A 19,199-nucleotide genomic window follows, 5' to 3' on the forward strand; every position below is an offset into this window, starting at 1 on the left:
CGAGCCTCTGTGATTTTTCTTCGAGCAACTACTTCGTTGTTTTTCCTTCCACTGTTGTGTGGAAATCAAACACTGTTAACCACTTTGGATCTGCGATAGATGACAGGAATGGAGGAATATCATAACGGCAGCGAGGTTTGTCCCTGAAGAGACTTTTTAATTATCTATGACGGTAGAAAGAAGCTAGTCAGCTAACGTTAAAGGCTAGTTAGCTTAGCCGCCCCGAACGTTAACGTTACACCAAACATTATCAATACAACTGTTTGTTTCGGTTAAAATCATTATTTTACGTTGTATATTATATTTGTAACTAACTATACACTTGCACATGATACTTAACATATTGTTGAAAGCGATGTTATTATTCTCAGTGATGTTTTAGCCTCTGATATTTAACTACTTTAGGATTTAAAAATGTTGTATATTTTCAATCCTTAACCTCAAACTGAACCGTTTAGAACATACTCTTTCCTACGGTGTAGTTTTCTGATTAAACTGTGGATGTTTTCATTATCGTGAGATATATAATAACCTTCGCTGACTCATATTTGTCTGGTATTTCCATTTTTCAGGGCGCTTTCAACTCTGAAGAGGCTGATAATATTGTCAAAGAGGTAATATTTACACATCATTATCAAGTTTACTGTTATTTCCCCCTAAGTAGCTTTTAAGGTTGTAAATATTATATATTTTACCTATAATTAGAGCGTAATGACGTAGTTATTTCCAGGAAGCTACCAAGGAAATTATGGACATATAAAATAATGTGTCACCATTGTTTTCCACTATAATTTAAATGGATTAGTTTAACTTATTGTTTCATTTGGCGCAAAGTATGCCAAAATATATACTGTAAATATATCCACTGACATTCAATCATTAAATGAACAACAGAAAAGTAGTAAGAACAACACAAACATACCAATAACAGCCTGAATGAACCCTCAACACCTTTACACCCATTATCCCCGCCTACATTTAACTTATATTTGTACAATAATGTGAAATAGAGCTGCACTGATTAGTCAATTAATCCACTGACAAAATTAAAAAACACTATTTCAATAATCAAATAACTGTTTCAGTGATTGTTTTAGGAAAGATGCCAAAACATTTGCTGGTTGCAGCTTCTCTAATGTGATGATTTGAAGCTTTTTTTGTGACACACATGATAATAAACTGATTATATCTTAGGATACGGCACAAAACAAGACATTTGAAGATGTCATTATGAACTAGAAATTAACTTTAGAAATTATGACGGCATTTTTTACTATTTTCTGGCATTTTATAGACAAAACAATCCTATTTTGAGGCCTATTTTAAGGCCTATTTGAGAAAATAATCATCAGATTAAGCGATAATGAAAATAGTTGTCAAAAATTTTGGAACACATGATAAAATAATGACTTAAAACATTTGTCACATACAGTATGAAAGAAACCTCTGCATAGATAGTGTACTGAGAGTTGTTAAGTGTTGTAATGTGACACACTAAAGAGAATATATAAGAATAAACTCACAGAAACTACCTCTAATATTTCTGCTACACTCTGGTTTTCAACAGAATATTTAGTGACGAGCAGAACAGTGTTTTCTCTTCATCTGAGTCCCCTCCAGTGAAACAGCACCCAGTGACTTCCACATGACTGTAAACACTGCTGGGCTGTGTGTGTGTGTGTGTGTGTGTGTGTGTGTGTGTGTGTCTCTCTCTCAGTGTATCGAGGGCGTCGTAGGCAATGACGACTACAACCAGACTCAGGTGAACAAATGGACGGCCAGCATCGTGGAGCGCTGCCTCACACAGCTGGTCAAACAGGGGAAACCGTACAAGTACATCGGTGTGTGTGTTTGTTTTTTGCAATAAGAGGAAAATAAGACAACGAGCTCTTTTAACTGCCTGCACTTGTCATAAATCGCTGGTTTCATCCTGACGAACCTGTTCACGAGGAGACGCTCGTTAGTGAGATCATGAGCATAATCCACGCCCCTAAAACTGCCGTATAAGGCTTCATGTTCTGCTTGTTTGTGGGGGAGTTCACTCATAAAAAGTTCCCAAACAGTAAAAACACCACGCAGTAACAGTAGGACACCTGAAATAATTATAACACATGAATCCAGCTAACATGTCATCAGAGCAGCTCTGCAGATTTTCCTCCTCAAAGTAAATCATACACATCGTCCAAATTTAATTTTTAATCTGATCTCAGTTCAGTTAAGCCCTTTTTTCATGCGGGGCGTCTCAGGATGATTTCACAATAGCAGTTAAATATTAAAAATAATATACCAAATGTAATAAAATGATTAATATTTCTCTTTCTCTGCATTTGTTTTCCACTTTTAACAGTCTTTCCTGCTGCTCTGTTCTTGTTGTTGTGTAACTTCTTTTTGCTAATTCATTATTTGAGTGCCTTTTTCAAAAGCGCTCTATAAATAAAATGTGTTATTATATTATTTAAATGTTTATTGTGACTGTTTTGTCCGTGCAGTGACATGTGCTGTGATGCAGAAAACCGGAGCCGGCCTCCACACAGCTAACTCCTGCTACTGGGACACCGCGATGGACGGTAAGCAAAACCTCCCACAGCCAGAGAGTTCTCAGTCTGATCAGGTGTTGTTTTGTCATTAAGGAGGTCCTGATCAAGTTTTTCTGGCCCTGATCCGAGACCTTTCATTTCAGCTATCTGCTGATATCAAAGCCGATCTGATACTTATATTTACATGCAGCAAAGTTGATTTAATGTGTATTTGTCACATTGAAATAACAGCTGCAGCCTTCTGACTTTGGCGCATGTTTTATTACGAGCTACTTCATCCGAATACTGAAAGTCCTGGTTCAAAACTGTTAAATTGATCAGCTTAAATTATGAATGAAAGTTTAACTGGAGAATGTGAGTCCTGGAATTGATGTGATGTCCAGAGAGAAGATGTATCACTCTGTTGGAGTTGTTTGAACCACAAAAACGCTCAATACTGAAAAAATAGGATATAATAATGATAATAAATAATTGTAGGTCTTATTGTCCCTATTGGTTTTTCATCATACTTTCATACTTTGGCCGATATTATTAAATTGCATTCTGTGTAGAACTAAAAGGTCTTAAAGTGGACATATCAGCTTCTTCTAGATTATCCTGTTATCATGTCAAAACTTAAGAATATACAGAAATCTTCCCTGCAAGTCAAAAACCAGGGCTTCAACCCGCTCTGAATGCTTCGTTTGCAACATTTTTTTACTTTCCAGAGGATTTTATTATTGTTTTGAAAATTACATTATGCACATCAATTTTGGGAAGTTTTTCCACAGGTTCATTTGGCATCAGGTACAAACTTCTGAGCCGTTGAAGACCTTTAGCTCCTGTATAATTTTCTCTTTTAACACTCGTTTTATTGTTTTTGTCTCTGCAGGAAGCTGCACCGTGAGATGGGAAAACCGCACCATGTACTGTGTGGTCAGTGTGTTCGCTGTGGCTGTCGCATAAGACACACACACACACACACACACACACTCACACGTGTATATATATTAATAAATGATCGTCACTACCACCAGAAGAGGAGTGCAGTGTGCTCCTTTGAACAGCAGGGGGCCACCAAGTGCCACAGAATCCACATCCATGCTGCCTCGTTGTAGCTCGACCTTTAACCTCTTGAGGAAAAGCTGCAGAGAGGACGACAGCTGTTATTTGTTTTTCAGTTTTCAGCCTTTAAACATCAACATCTCTTGTGTATTTATCTTCTCATGTCACTGCAGTGCTTTAATAGCTTCACAATTAACTGTATTTATCACTCACTAACGCCTGACTGCATGCTGCAGCTGCAAACAACACATGAAGTTATCTTCTTCTTCTTCTTCTTCTTCTGCTATGTTTTGTTATCTTATTATTCTGTGCATCATGTTAAAGAGAGAAAGAGGAGATTTTTGTACCTGGAGCGGTGTGCTGCAGGATAATAAACATGAAAAGATTTATGATCAAACAGCCGTCATGTCTTTCAAATCAAATAAAAGGCAGATAAATATTTCAATCAGCACCACCGGCAGCTGAATTCACTCATTCTTTTATTTGATTTTCATCCCTGTAGGTGAGAATTCTGACTTTGTTTTATGGATCCATGATATCCTCTTCATTTTGATGTCTCTATCTAAAATCTTTACACATTTTTACAGACTAGTATTTGTCCAAAAGCATTGAGGAATTCATAAAAATGTGTATTTACTTGGGTTCTTGAAGTAAAGGCTGATGGAGCTGCTCTTTATAAGGACGTTCTCTTCAAATAAACTCATTTAACTGCCTCATAAAAGGCTCAATTTTACCACATTTACACCAAATTACATAGCTCTCTGTAGGAAACAGTAAGATTTTCATGTTACTTCATATAATAAGAAGAAAATTGTCCTTTATTAGTTATAAAGATGTGTTACTGCAGTGATAAAAGGTGCTACTTTTAGCTTCTTTCAGCTATTCTCTAGTTGAAAGTGGAGTTTCTTCAATTTCTAAAGGAAGTCCTTGAAGTTAGATGTGTGTCTTTGGCTCATAAAAGAACTTGTCCATCGCATGTTGATTGTGCTGGATGAAGGTTTTTATTTGCTTTTGTGCACAGAAAGACATGTTTGTGTCTTGAAGCAGGACCACATTACACCCAACTGTAAGAGAATTGGTTTTTATAAAAAATTACATGAAATTCCTCTGGAATTCTCTATTAAGTGTGATGTAAAGAGAATATCGTAACTTATGAGGATGGGTCACAAAGTGTCAGGAAATGTAAAAACAGATAAGTTCCTTTTTTGGTTACACAACAGGTTACAACATTCTTAGACTGAAAATTGCTTCAAGATCTCTAAAAGATTGACTTAATTATCAAAAAAAAAGGAAGTTCACTTGGTCAGCGGAGCAAAAAAAACTCAAAACAGTAAAAGATTTCATGGTGGAAAAGAAATGTCTTTGCATTTATTATAAAACTTTCAAAACCAAGATGACATGAACACTTCTCTCCAGCCTGTTTATCCTGTGCAATTGCAGGAAAAACATGAAAATAATCTTAAATTGCTTTAATTTTCCTGCATCTTCTAACTACTTTCCTGCCTTCTTGAGGTTTTTTCTTTTGACTCTTGTCAATGACATTTCTTACACTGACACGTTTAGTTTACTTGTATTTCTGTTCTTGATATAAAGAGAAATTTAAGCTCATGTTGAGGCATTAATGGCTGCTTTTTTTTTTACATCATCCGACAGTTTGAGCTTAAAAGTTCATTATTTACTTCATAAATAGCAGTTGGACTGAAAAAAAAAGAATTCTGAAGCATAAAGTCCACCAACCAGAGATTTTCCTGAGCTTTCAGCCACATCTCATGGTCATATGACAACAAGTGAACCATCTCCATGACAACTGAGCAACCTCCATGCACTGTGGTCATGCCCCGGAAGAGTTCTAATAAGTGGACCAGGTGCTAAAAATTTATAGTCAAATCACAGACAATCATTATTTCAGATTGACTGTCACTAACCATTAGTTTTATTATAAATGAATCTGTCAATTAGTTTTTTTTGAATAATCATTTCATCTATGAAATGCAAAAAAAAGATGAAAAATGAAATATATAATCTGTATAAATACACATAGCTGTACTTTTGCAACACAAAAAGCATTAAGCAGCTTGTTTCTGATGCTGCTTTACTTCCTTTTATTCCTTTATTTTTCCTGAGAGGTTTGCTTTTTTTTTTTTTTAGCTCAGTCTCACACTGTGAGCTACTCGACAGCTGCCATGTAGCAGCCAAAGTTTCAGTACCTTGCTAAAAAGCGATTCGGCTCTTTTAAGCATTATTTTCCTCACCATGTTTAAGAACCTCCTCAGACATCGTGACCTTGTCCAAGCACAGAGAAAAGTAAATGAAATGACAGAAACAGGAAGGACAGTTTTGAAATCAGCAGAGCTTCATCTTTTGATGTAACACAAAAGGAGAAGAAGGAAATGTGGAAAACACCGCAGCGTTAATTTTCTCGCTTTTGAGCAAGAACGGTATCTTTGCAAAACGTGGTGAGGAGGAGAGCGGTTGGTGATGAGCTGCCAGACATTTTTAGTTTTGATGGAGAAACACTGCAGCCTCCAAACTGAATTCTACAACATTCAAAAAACATCAAACAAGACAAATATTGTGATTTAACGTGCTGGAGCCCTGATGACCCCATGACCCCACTGCTACTTGGGAAGTTTCCTCGCCGTTTATGTTGTACTGGTCGTCGTCCAGAAGTTCTTTTTTAGAAGTTTTCTTTGTTGAAGATGAACTTGACGTCGGCTTCTGAGTGAGACCGACACTGTTTCCCCAGAGATTTGCCCAACTGAGGCGGACCGCACAGGAAAACTCCAACTTTAGTTCTGAGGAAACAAATACAAGCTTATTTATTATTATTAAGGTTACTAGGTCTATATAATTGTCAAAGAATCACTGTAACCATATATTACACCTTGAAGTCTCAAAGTGATTTTAATGGTCGCCTCCACAAGATGGACAAGGTTTTAATTATTCTTGCTCACTTGCCTTGCACATTACGTCCTTAAAAATATGATGTTTCAATTGTATTTTACATTTTTGCAAAGGAAAAAAAAGGATTAAAATCACGAGTCATCCTCAAACTTGAAAAATATTGAGTAGTAGTAGAAGTAGTAGTAATGGTAAAAGAAGTGGTAGACGTAGTAGCAGTAGCAGTAGAAGTTGTAGTAGTAATAAAAGAAGTGGTGGTAGTAGTAGAAGAAATAGTAGTATAAGAAGTGGTGGTGTTAGTAGTATTAGAAGTAGTGCTGTAGCAGTTCTATTAGCCATTTACACATCTTCAGTAGTTGTAGTAATAGTGTGAGTAGTGTAGTTAAAGACATTTACTTTTATCATAAGGAAATGAAATCATTTCCATTAGATATTCCAGTCAGTGATTATTGTGTAACTGGGCGTATTTGACATCATGGACTGAATGATGAAGATAAAATGTGATTGGGTGATTGTGTGTGTAAAATAATGTGATAAAGAACCTCACCCCGGATGCTTTGTGGCAATATTGGTGAACTCATTGTCCCAGTTGGGTTTCCCATAAAGAGTCTTCTGTTTGAGCCCTGTGATTGGATCGTTTTCTGCTTCATGGTGAACACGGAAGTGAGCAGCCTGAAAAAAAACATTTCATATTTCAGCCGACAGAGACAGTCTGAGCATATAAATCTTGGTTGTTGGATGAAAATTAGGACTTTTCAAGCAGCAAAAAACACATTTAATCTTAGTTAACAAGCACATATATTCATTTTTCATTCATATTTTTCTTCTTGAACAAGTCTTGATGATGGTTTCTAAAGCCTGAAAGGTCAGAAAAGTTCCTCAACACATACAGAACTTCAATTAAAGTGAAACCAGAAAACTAACCCCCAATTTAATGGACACTTTATAGCTTTATATTCTTGGTTTAATACAAAGAAAGGAGTTATTTGTTGTATCGGTCAAAGATCACATGAGAAGGTGTCCCTCCTACCTCGGTCTCCTTCCAGCGGGTGAGGTAGATGTTGTAGCTGAGGAAGTCGGTCATGCCCTTCTCCGCCATCTGGCCCTCCAGGACCTGCAGCAGGTCTGCAAACCACTCGAAGGCCTGCGTCTCCGGACACAGCCAGTAGAAGTAGATCTGGGGAGGACAGCACCACATGAGAGTCACTTTATTAACCAAAATCTACTATTATTTACTGATAACAGACTGTCATATTTACTGTGGGAAAGAACGGCAGTAGGCTGAAGCTGATTTGGGTTTACTAATAAGGTCAAAAATGAACGTCCATGCTTGAGAAGTCCTAAAGGTGTTAACAGATTTTATCTCCATGATGTTAATTTCACCCTTTTGGTGTCTCTCACCTTCTTGGTGAAGACATCCTGGTTGTTCTGGATGGTTTTGTACCACACAGACTTGAGGATGGAAGCGAAAGGAGTCACGCCAATTCCTGCACCAACCAGCATGACCACCTCATAACGAAACACGTCCTCACTGGCGGTACCAAATGGGCCGTCTATGGCCACCCTGAGAGAGAGAGAGATAAACAGAGAGATCGGTCATGATGGTCGACAGATTATACTATACACCCACAGCACAAACAGTGACTCCTTTTTGTGATATAGCATGATTAGTGCATGATTTGTAGCACACCCTTAATGTGAATTTTGGAGTTCCTCAAAGAAGCGTTCTGGGCCCTATTCGGTTTTTGCTCTTTTGGGTCATCTGCAGACGACTGTTATGCAGAGGATGCACAATTATATATATGTGTTTCAGCAGATGACCCAAGTTCTTTAACTGTTCTTATTGCTTGTCCCGGTTTCATTTTTTAAAAGTAAATAAGCAGAAAAAGGAGATTCTACTCTGAAGATTGAAAGTAGTAGTAGAGAAGCTGCACTCAAAAACTGTTCGTCTGTCCAAACAAATTAAGAAAATACAGATATCTATCTATATTTTATGTCTCAATTTTAAATCGCAGATCTTTCACATCCTTTTTAAAAAAAAAAGTTTCTAAAGTTTATAACAAGAAACTTGTTGGTGAGACCGGTTCCTGTTTTTCCTCCCTTAAACTGTGATACATGTTTCCTCTTGAGCTCAGAATCTGAGAACAGCAAGTTCATTTTTAAGAATTATTATATTTGTACTCTGGCTTTTAATTTAGCTGTTTATTTATTCATTTTCATTTGGTTATTTCTGTTCCTGTTTTCTATGAAGCAGTTTGAACTTTGCATGAAATATGCTATACAGATAAACGCATTATTATTAAAAGATAATGCAGAGCCAGTTTCAGTAAATCCACCCACCATACATGACAACCGTTTTCACTTCTAGTCATTTCCACTTCATCTAGTGCAAACAACCGAAAATGTGAGGCATTTTGGAGCATGTTTGCAGACCTGATGGTTGCTTGGGCCATTTTTTTTTAACAAGAACAGTCAAAGTGAAACCAAGAAAGCAGCAAATGGTCCTGAAGGTAATTTCATCAGAGGCAGCGGCTCTGAATAAAGGTGTTGTTCTTTCAGTGTCTCACGAGAACTGAAAAACGCTCCAAATTGCTCACTGGGACCACCGTGGAAAGCTAATTTGATGTTGAGAGGATAATATTGTTAATATTGCAGGATTTCTACAGTCTCTTTGCTTCTCTGTTCACTCCTGAAAGGGGAAGAATTACAGCCACACACAATGAACCACTTAGGGCTGTAAATGTGACCCCCACTGCCAGCTATTCAAAAGAGTGCTGCATCGAGGAAGCAGGAGGGTGCAATCAAATATAATTACAGGCAATTTCAGGCACAGTTTTACTCTTTTCTTTCACCCCTTCCCCTGTTGTCATACTTGGGTAAGTTCCAGGCCTCCTGAGGCTCGGTTTTGTCTCCTCCGCAGGCCTCGTACAGTGCCTGAGTCCAGTCGCCGACAATACGGATGTGGGCGCTGAAGAAGTCCTCCTCGGGGGCCGAGGTCAGGGTGAAGGGGTGCCACTCCAGCCTGGAGACGGACGGACACTGGATGAAGACGTACTGACCCACCTCCATGTGGAAACCTTTCCTCTTCATCTGCAGCTCCAGAGTCTTGGAGGGGTGCATCACCACCTGTGGGCCAGGTACAAGGTACGGTGTTATTAGAGTTATGATTTGGGTTATTTGTCAAATAACAAGTATTAAATAAAACCTAGGGCTTCGACTAGTCATTATTGCCATTACTGATGAGTTTGGTCTATACAATGTCACAAAATGGTGAAAAATGCCCAAAGCCCAAAGTGATGTCTAAAAATATCTTGTTTTGACCGACCAACAGTCCAAAACCAAAAATATTCAGTTTACAATAATAAAGAACTGAGAAAAACAGCAAATCCTCACATTTGAGAAGCTGGAACTAGAGAATGTTTGACACTTTTGTTTGATAAATGACTCAATTGATTGATTAATTTACTAGTTGCTCAACAAGCTGATTCATTAAAACTAATTAACTCAGGGCTGCACAATCCTCTGAACTTGTTAATTTAATACAGTTTTTTAATCTGTATTTTAGACAATCATTCGGATATGTATATTTTTGGTAATCCTGTACAGAAGTATTTGTTCTTATAAGGATGAGTGTGCTGTATTGTAGTCTAATTTTTTAAAGCAAAATGCCAGTTTATATGTTCATGTGTCATCTAAATTTGTTAGTGACTGCACAATGTGTTCATGAGTTATGGCAGTTTATGTCAAACACAACTGGCCTGCAAGAATATGCAAACCAACTAGAAAAACTGGCATGACATATTAATAAAAACAAATTAATCATTGTTCTTCATGGTCATCCTGTTGTGTATCAAATTTGATGAAGAGTGGATGAAATGTGTAGGAGTGGAAAAATAGGAGGTTTTGCTTACTCAAACTAGCAATTCAAGAAAAAAAGTTGCTTTTTATGCCACATGGTCGTGCTATTTGCATTGGGAAAAAGACAGCTTCTTTCTTGGTCCATGGCTAAACTTTTAAAAAGTTTTTTGAAATCTGCTAAAAGTCAAACAGACCTCCAGGATAGAGAACATATCCTTATCTTTTTCAGATACAGTAAATATAAATAACGATAGTCCTACAAGGTAACTTATGTCTTTTTACAGACAGGTGTGGTTTAGGGACATTTAAAGCCCACTGGAGGTTTAACTCAGTTACATTTCAGGAATTTAGTTTAAAAAACATATGTAGGTCTTCAATGTCTTGTTCAAAAAAACTTTCCTTTATTACAGGTCCTAACTGTTTATATCCTCTTTTTAGTTTTAGTAATTAAACACACACACCTTGGTGATGACGACTTTCTGGTGAGATCGATAGATGCGGACGAGCCTCTCGCAAACATAGAGGATCATTGGGGCCAAAACCCACTTCCATGTCTGCAGAGAAGAAATATATTAAAGAATTTACAACATTATTACTGATAATTATAAAAATTATATTAACAGCTCAAAAGAACATGTAACTCTCTGACGGTTTTTTGATTGGTAGAAGGTTTACAGTCCTTTTCAAACATTTTAACCAATGACTGACATAACAACTTGGGAAATCAATAAAATAAAGTAGTTCCCATTTGTTCTTAACAATGACGATAGATGAAGACTACAAGGCCAGGCAGATTTCATAGCTTACCCCCGGCGGGTTTCCGGCAAACACTGGCACAGCACAGTCTGACCCATTTTTCCCCCAGTCCATAAACTGGGTTTCACACTCGTCAGGCTTATTTGTCTTCAGGCTAGCTAGTGTCTGTCCTCGCACAATCCGCCTATAGCCACAAAACACATGAATATTTAATAATCAGCATTATTATTATTATTGTTATTATAAGTAAAACTGGGGGAATCTTAAATCTTAAATTACATCTGCATCTTAAATTACATTACACATTTACATTTTCAAGATTATAATCGTACTGCATATCACATATATGTGTATATTTAATGGTATATTTTCAGTCACAACAGGAGCGTAGCTTTTGGAAGCCCAGACTGAAATATCTCGACTACTGGTTGGCTTGTTAAGAAATTTTGTACAGATGTTTATGGTTCTCTCAGGATAAATTGTAATAACTTTTGTAATTTCTTGACTTTTCATCTAGCGCCACCAAAAGGTTAAAATATAGATATGTCCAATACTTTGGTTATTGACTAATCACCCGCAAAACTAATGACATTCCCATCAGCCTCAACTGTACTTTGTGTTTAGTGCTACATAGCAAAACATCAACATTTCAACAAACTGAGATGGTGAACATGGTAAACGTCAACATGTTAAGATTTTCATTGTATGTCAGTATGCTGACTTTACCATGTAGACAACATAGTTTTTAACTGAATCATCTGCAGATTGAAGTCTCCTCAGTTGTTGAGATATTCATGAAAGGTCCAAACTTATGTGATGACAACCAAGCCAACAATTTGTGGATAAAGATGAGATGTGGTTGAAAGCTCTGGAAAAAGCTTGTAATTGGACCTTGAGTCAATACTATTTTGTCTATCTACTGTTTCCAGTGTCAAGAACACACTTACTCAAATGCTCAAATTTATTGGGGTTTGGGGAACTTCTAAAGTGGTTTCACCAAAACTAAAAAGTCATAACACTTTCAGGTATTCCCCAAGAAGAAACGAACTTTGGTGGCATCCTACCCGTAGCCATGGAACACCAGTCCGATGAAGAAGATGACAAAGAGGTGGTGGGTGTACCAGAACACCTCGAAGTACGACCTTCGGATGACCTCCATGGATGAAGTGATGATGAGGATGAGGGCCAGCGTGATGGCCACACCCGTCAGTCCGGCGATGGTGGTGAACATGACGATGGTAGGGTTCTGCATCAAAATACAGCTTTAAGTGTTTAAATCAGACATTTTGTTCGCCCTCTCATGGTTTATATGACACATATTTACTGGTGATCATTTTTTACACCGTAATGAAGCAGATTTTATAAGTGATTCTATTATAAAAAATTAGGGTTAAACTGATCTGATTTGTCAATATATAAGAAAATGCGTGTTCTTGCTCCTGAAATGTTGCAGTCGAACCATTTAAAATACTGAAAGAAGTTGAAGTGGCAGTCAAAATACAGTTAATGCAAAAGTTTAAAAACAGTTACAGTGAAAGTAAGTAATGAGAAATATAACCAACAAAATAAAGATAAAGTGTCACTTTAAGTGTTGAGTGACGTGAAGTTCAAGCACTGAAGGGAGTTGAAAGTATTGGACCTGAAGTGTGAAGTGAAGAAAAAGTCCTGAAAGAAATTTGTGAAAGTGTATAAACTGAAAGGAGATGTCAGTTAAAGTGAAACCTTTCGAAGAAAGAGAGGCAAAATCTCAAATGACAAAATATCTGCAAAGACAAATACCCCCATAGAGGAAGTTGGTCAGATGAAGTAATGCTACTTTTGCTATTTTTACTTTTTTTTTTTTAATGGTCACAAGTTTTAGCAATAAAGCAGAGGGAATTTAACAGATTTCAGCAACACGAGAAGTATCCAACCAATACAGAAACGAAAACAAGCTGCATGTTTTTCCAGTAACCATAACTCACCGTCTCATTGGTCCTGATGGGGTTTAGGAAGGCGGCATTGTCTCCGTTACCAATTTCAGACAAGACGAAGGTAAGAAGGCTGCTGTTGCGATTCAGTTGGGCATCCATGAAATACTCAAAGTTAAACAAGTGTGCAACAATGTGCACGGCTGCAAGGAGGTGAGAAAGGAGAAGTATGTTAGGACAAAGTGACTTTACATAAATAAAATCATACTTTGAGTCATGTGGGAAGCTGTCACGCTGCCAAGTACTGCTAATAACTAATAAAATGTAATAAATGGGGAGTTTTAGGTGCAGTTGTAGGAAAGGATGAGATTTAATCAAACACAATGAATTCAGTAGTTCAAAGGATGCCCAGAAAATAAGAAATAGTTCAATATTATTCAGGATCAGTACATAATTCTTTTATGGCGTATGAATATGTAAACTGATATATCATCCTAGATATATTGGCAGAAATGCAGCTATAATTGTTTTACAGTCTATGTTTTTATGTATATTTGATCTTCTGCATTCAATTTCTAATGCAAAAACCCCTGCATTGTTGTGTTTTGTTGCACAAATTGATAATGTGTAAACATGTACAGAAATAGGAAAAGAAATGGCTTAAAAATAGTTATCTGGGTTTTGCAGTGCTTTATCTTCTCTCCACTCTTTTCCAGAATTGATTTCTATTAGTCTCTGTTTACTTGCCAAATGTTAAAGCCTTCACACGTCTTTACATTAAAATAATACCTGTATGAAAGGCGATCATATAAGCCACCAGTTTGTGAAAAGTGAGGTTTCGGTCCAGTTGGCGAGCAGCTGTGCGGCTACATAACTAAACACAAAGCAGAAAGACAGGGATAGCAATCATCAAATAATTAGAAATGAGGAAAATGTTGTTAGAAGGTAAAAAACTTGGGGATGAAAGCAATCAGTCTGGATTAAAGTTGAGTTTTTATACCTGAATGGTGCCACGGAGGAAGGAGAGCAGGTTTCTGCAAACTGGCAACAGGATGAGCATACAGTTGAAGTTGAGGCAGGCGGCAGGAGCTCTGGCCCAGGAGAGAGCTTGCTGGGGGGTCAGAGAGAGTGTTGAGTTACTTCACAATGTAATCAGTTACTTTATAATGTTGATAAATGCTTATTTATAAATTGATAAATTGATGGGATCGATTAATCTTGAAAATAATGGTCAGTTGCAGCCATATTATAGTCTTGCTGATGAACTTCATACAGGCTAAATACATCCCCGACTCTCACCACTTCCTTTACTTTAAACATGTGAATCTAATATTATCTTTAACCTGAAACCCAACCTAAATCATCTCAACCTCAACCCCTTAGCTCAACCAAATTTTCTACCCTTAACCTTTTCACCCTTTTCTTCACCTTAATCATAAAAGCTCCGTAAAGAATAGCAACTTTGGATATTGTTTGTCATATGTCTATAAACTGGTGGTGAAATATCATCCCTACAGGTGTTAAAAAAAACGCCTTTAAGAAAGTGCAACAGAATGTAAAAGCCTCATTGTTTCACTTCTGCTGACTGGAAGCCAGCTGGGCAGCCAGTGACATTGACTCAGTGTATCATGAAACCAGCCATGACCACAGAGCAAAATTAAACTCACATCAGCCCGACTTCTTCCTCCTAAAAGAGAGTTTAACTGTAGATACAAGGTGGTGTAGATAATGTGATGTGTGATAAGATTTATTTATCGATTCTAGACATAAAACTGTGTGTACATAAGGGTCATAAGTGCAGACGTGGACGTGTGTATCACCTCTCAGGTGCCTGTGAATGATTTTGTTTGGATTTTCTCTGTATGAAAAACTCATTAAGATTGATTACACTGTGCCAAGTTTGACTACTACAGTAGCCAAGATAGGTCAGTGTGCTGCAACTTATGAAAACACAGGCAAATACTGTAGACACACACAACACAAGTAAATGAAGAAGCGTGTACAGTAAGCACAAGGAAATAGCAGGAATTTGTGTAAATTTCACAATGATCATGTCATGTGTCATGTTTATTTTAGTTACCAGAGCAACAGCCTGGGCTCAGTAGGAAAAAAACACCTTGACAACTTTGTAAATCAAAAGTAAAAGTAAAAACACATATGCATGCACAGTAATATACATAATACAAATATAAAACATGACACAACTGTATGAATCAGATCAAACATTGTAACTACTGTGCATGATTCTGACATTACTAGCGACACGCCTAGCGTTAGCATTTTACTAATCGAAAAGCTATTTGTCAGTTTTGAGTGTTGTGCCAGAAGCTTCTGTTGTTGTGTGTGAATTGCTGTGTTTCTGTAGTTGCTGCATATCTGCTGTAAAATCTGTGAGTATGTGTCTTATATTCTGCTTATATTTTATGTGTTTGCAGCATTTTTCTTCATATGACAATAACAATTTACTTTGCGTCCTCGTTTTAGTGTTAATAATCAGTATATCAACAGTAAATGGATGGTTTATAACATACTACAAAGTAGTTATAAGCAGATATAAGCATTTATTAATGTATACATTAATGTATTTGTCAACAACTATAACTCTCCAGTGGTCACCCATAAACAGATTATGAATAACAATTGTAAGAAACCCTTTAACTGGAAAAAGGGTATTATGTCCTTAAAGGGTATGTATTATGGGTCCATACTTATGATGAAGGAGCAGAGCAGATACCTCCAAATTAGACATTTAATTAACCAGGATGCTCAAGTGACCCTGTCAAGACTTGATACCCGTAGTGAAATACTTGCTGTCTTCAGTAAGAGCAAGAAAGCCTCAAATGGCCTTGTAATGAGGAATGGAAACCCGTAAAAAAAATCTTCTCGCAGGATTAGGACTAGATTAGTGCAATTTAAAATTCTTAATAGGGTTTATTGGACCCCTGCAAAACTGCATAGGGTGGGGTTAAGAGAGGACCCAGCATGCTGGAGATGTGGGGAGGCCACCCTTATTCATTTGTTATGGTCCAATCCCAAGGCTCGGAGATGGTGGACAGAAATTCATGAGAATATTAAACTGGTCCATTTCTACCTGGCTTATATGTACTGGGGGACTCTCCCTGAACCCCGGACAAGGTGGATCCACAAAGTCATCATGCAGGGCTGAAAGCTTCTTATTAGGGAATGCAAATCGGTGGTTTATGGTTCACTTAATTACATACAGTAGTAGCCTATGAAGAGTTGACATACAGGATGGTAAACGCTCCATATGAGGTTAAGGCAGGTTTCTTCTGCTAAACAATCAACCCGCCATGCAAGTATCTTGAACCTATGAAGCGTGACTCATCTTAGTGTGGTGATGTAGGCTTTGGTCATAAAAAAAATGAATCACAATATAGTAAAATACAGTTGTGATAATATAAAATAGGTCTTCAGAGGATAATACTGAACACTTAAAATGTCCTTATATCCGCTAATAACTCATCATGTGTTATGAAATGTTCATATACTGCTACTAAATTCTAAATTTAGCAGCAGTATGCAGTGGGTGGGCTTCAGTGTCTGTTATTAATGCAGTGTGATGTTGGTAGTGTTGGGAATTTCTAGGACAGCAGCCGCTACATTTTTTGAGGAAGTGAAAAGGGCCGGGTCCTGTTTTCACAAATAACTAATTTCATTTCATTTGTCCTACAACCGTCTGTTTGATTCTTGACTCTCCGTTGAAGCTTAAAGAAAGAAAATCACACTCAGTGATCGAGTATCAGCCCAGACTTTATTTACTAAACCAGTCATAACCGGCGGTTTCTTTCTGACTGACTTTCCGTTCTCTGTGTGAAAAATGAAGCAGAAGTGATGCTGCAGGACAGACTCACCCCGAGAAGCACTCGAGTGTAAAACCACCTCTCGACCAGGAAGTTCATGTAGAATTGAACAAACAGGTACGCGTTGATCCCCAGCCAAACCAGCTGAAACACACAACCAAACACACGGCGGATTAAATCAAAACACAGCATCAAGTCAGTCTTGCTAATGAAAAGCAACTTCTGTTCATTCATGCATGAATCAAGAAAGTCAAGTCAGATTGATTTATATAGCACATTTCATACGACAGGCAATGTGCTTAAAAACAAAAGCAAAGAAATAAGTAAAGATCATACATGACAAAAACATATAACATTACATATATAAAAACATATAAGACAACATATAAAATTAGAAGGTACGACGGTATTAGAAAGATTATAATGAAATACTTATAAATGTTTACCAATATCGACACAATAATGTTTTTTGGAGACAAAAATATGAGCAATTTTTCATTTAAAATTAGACATATTGGGGGTTTTTTTGACTCGATAATGTTTAGACTAAGAAAAATGAATAAGTACATCACTTCACAACACATTTTCCCTCCAGAAAAGCTCAGAAATCAGGTTTTGGACCACCATAAAGAAGAACTGGCATATATAGTCAGGCATATATAACTGTTTATGGAACAAATTAATGGATTGAACATTGAAAAATATCCAGATTAACAGAAAATTGTTCAGATTTTCTCAGGTTTCTGATCTATCAGCCTAAATATTTCTAAAATTCTGGCTTTACAATCACTTTTTTTTCAGTAAATGTGGTCTAAAACTATAGCAGGATACAGACGCAGATGGTGAAAGCAAACACGTAAAAACAGTAGTTCTAACACTGAGAATTGTAATAAATAAAGCAAAATATACTCACAATAACAAAGATGGAGAGTCCCTCATTTGCAGCAAAGTTCCCCATGGTGAAAAATGTGTCTGTGTGTGTGTTGTGTGTGAGTATTTAATGTGATATTACAGGAGGAAGCGGGAAACAGTAAAGGAGGAAAGTACAGAGTGCAGCAGACTGATTACTCTTTTTATAACCTTTGTTAGGAACAAATAAGGAAGTGGCACTTCGCATTTTTTTAAAGGGAAGGTCTGTCGTCCTGCCAGCTGCTGATTTTCTCCTCCAATAATTCCTCCAGTCATAAAAATATACACTCTGAGAGGTTCTTTATCGAGCCTGAGTCACACAGTTGCGCATTTCGTCAGGGAAATTGCACCTTAAGCTGAACTTAAGTACTTTATATCAACTAAGGTGTGTCCTGCATTATGACCGTATCTCTTGACCCAGTTTTGTACATGAGTCAAAGACTAATTTTAAGTTGAATTTAAGGTCGTACGACAGAAAATGTGTGAATTCTCAGCCAGTAGAAACACTGATGCAGTGTGTATAAACAAATAAAGAAGTTATTATTACAATATTAAGTAACCCTTGATTAATAAATTTCCCAGTAATTTGTCCATTTCTGATATGAAATTACGACAAACTAGTGTGAAAAAAGTCAGAAATTTCCTTGATAAATATGTAAATTGACTAATAATTACCCAGTAATTTGTCTGCAATTTAAACAAAATAGTAAATAACTATATACTGAATGACTGGAAACTAGTGGTGAATCTAAGTCCAATACTCACTCTCTTTTAGCTCTGTTTTTACTCTCTACCAACTCCTGAGGGAAATATCTGGCTCTTTAGCTGCTAAATGCTCCACTATGTTCACCAGCTAGTCTACAGCTAACTGTGTCTGTTTGCCGTTTGGTGCTGAGCAGGTAGTGTTCAACGGCTTTTTACAGCTTTTTCCCTGAAAATGATGCTATGAGATGCTGAGAGTGAACCAAAACAGTAAAGTAGCAGCCGCACAGATAAAGAAGAGCTAAAACTCACATAAAGCTCTGTAAAATATTCATGATAAACAAAAACATCTTCAGGTATTTGTTATTAAGACTTAAACACAGCTAGTCTGCTTCTTCAGGACTGTGGGTGCGGTTTCACCAGGTTTGCTTGACAGTACCATCTCCTTGGCAACAACCAACACCACAGCTTTCATCAGATTCAAACATTGCTAAATTCTGATTGGTTGCACAGAAACGTGTCATCACATTTCTCGTGAAATAACTGCTTCAACTTTTGCAGAAAAGTTTTGCTTTCATGTTGGACTGAATTACTCAAAAAAAAGTTTCTCAGGGACTTTAAACTTCAAAACATCCTCAGCTTGTTAGAATTTTAATATATTTGTAAGTGTAAAGCACAAACTGCAGTGCAACTTTGAAAAAAGAAGCAACAAAATATAAAATAATGTCACGTTGGTATAATTTTGGTATAAGTTTTAAGAC

General features: G+C 37.0%; 3 protein-coding genes across 6 annotated transcripts in view; 2 read left to right on the top strand and 1 right to left on the bottom strand.

Moving 5' to 3' along the window:
* On the top strand, positions 1 to 3,978 carry LOC137176775 (dynein light chain Tctex-type 3-like). The gene is made up of 5 exons (XM_067582695.1): positions 1 to 135; positions 573 to 614; positions 1,718 to 1,841; positions 2,490 to 2,567; positions 3,409 to 3,978. The coding sequence occupies exons 1-5, from the start codon at positions 100 to 102 to the stop codon at positions 3,480 to 3,482; spliced, it is 354 nt and encodes a 117-aa protein (XP_067438796.1). The 5' UTR covers positions 1 to 99; the 3' UTR covers positions 3,483 to 3,978.
* Positions 3,979 to 4,563: 585 nt separating this feature from the next.
* On the bottom strand, positions 4,564 to 17,897 carry cybb (cytochrome b-245, beta polypeptide (chronic granulomatous disease)). Its single transcript, XM_067582668.1, has 13 exons — positions 17,741 to 17,897; positions 16,879 to 16,971; positions 14,007 to 14,117; positions 13,796 to 13,880; positions 13,061 to 13,209; positions 12,161 to 12,342; positions 11,148 to 11,280; positions 10,802 to 10,894; positions 9,355 to 9,608; positions 7,884 to 8,046; positions 7,513 to 7,659; positions 7,030 to 7,154; positions 4,564 to 6,376 (listed from the first exon to the last, which is right to left on the bottom strand). Exons 1-13 carry the CDS (start codon positions 17,783 to 17,785, stop codon positions 6,259 to 6,261), a joined length of 1,698 nt encoding a protein of 565 aa, XP_067438769.1. The 5' UTR covers positions 17,786 to 17,897; the 3' UTR covers positions 4,564 to 6,258.
* The window catches only part of LOC137176762 (growth hormone receptor-like), a 62,958-nt gene continuing 55,970 nt past the window's right edge, over positions 12,212 to 19,199 (top strand). For 3 of the 4 annotated variants that reach the window (XM_067582671.1, XM_067582672.1, XM_067582673.1), the window contains exon 1: positions 12,246 to 12,334. The gene's annotated coding sequence lies outside the window, so the exon portion shown is untranslated. Of the gene's footprint in view, positions 12,335 to 19,199 lie in introns of all 4 variants that reach the window. The other variant, XM_067582674.1, reaches the window with a different exon arrangement.

This window comes from Thunnus thynnus, chromosome 24, assembly GCF_963924715.1.
Source record: "Thunnus thynnus chromosome 24, fThuThy2.1, whole genome shotgun sequence".
In the NCBI taxonomy this organism is placed as follows: Eukaryota; Metazoa; Chordata; class Actinopteri; order Scombriformes; family Scombridae; genus Thunnus; species Thunnus thynnus.

What these genes read in the sequence shown, in the direction of transcription:
- LOC137176775 (XM_067582695.1), top strand. Translation starts at nt 100, where the DNA reads ATGACAGGAATGGAGGAATATCATAACGGCAGCGAG. An exon ending in AATATCATAACGGCAGCGAG is followed by an intron (nt 136 to 572) that starts GTTTGTCCCTGA and finishes TCCATTTTTCAG; the next exon opens with GGCGCTTTCAACTCTGAAGA. An exon ending in GAAACCGTACAAGTACATCG is followed by an intron (nt 1,842 to 2,489) that starts GTGTGTGTGTTT and finishes TTGTCCGTGCAG; the next exon opens with TGACATGTGCTGTGATGCAG.
- cybb (XM_067582668.1), bottom strand. Translation starts at nt 17,785, where the DNA reads ATGGGGAACTTTGCTGCAAATGAGGGACTCTCCATCTTTGTTATT. An exon ending in GACTCTCCATCTTTGTTATT is followed by an intron (nt 16,972 to 17,740) that starts GTGAGTATATTT and finishes TGTGTGTTTCAG; the next exon opens with CTGGTTTGGCTGGGGATCAA. An exon ending in TCCTCCGTGGCACCATTCAG is followed by an intron (nt 13,881 to 14,006) that starts GTATAAAAACTC and finishes CTTTGTGTTTAG; the next exon opens with TTATGTAGCCGCACAGCTGC.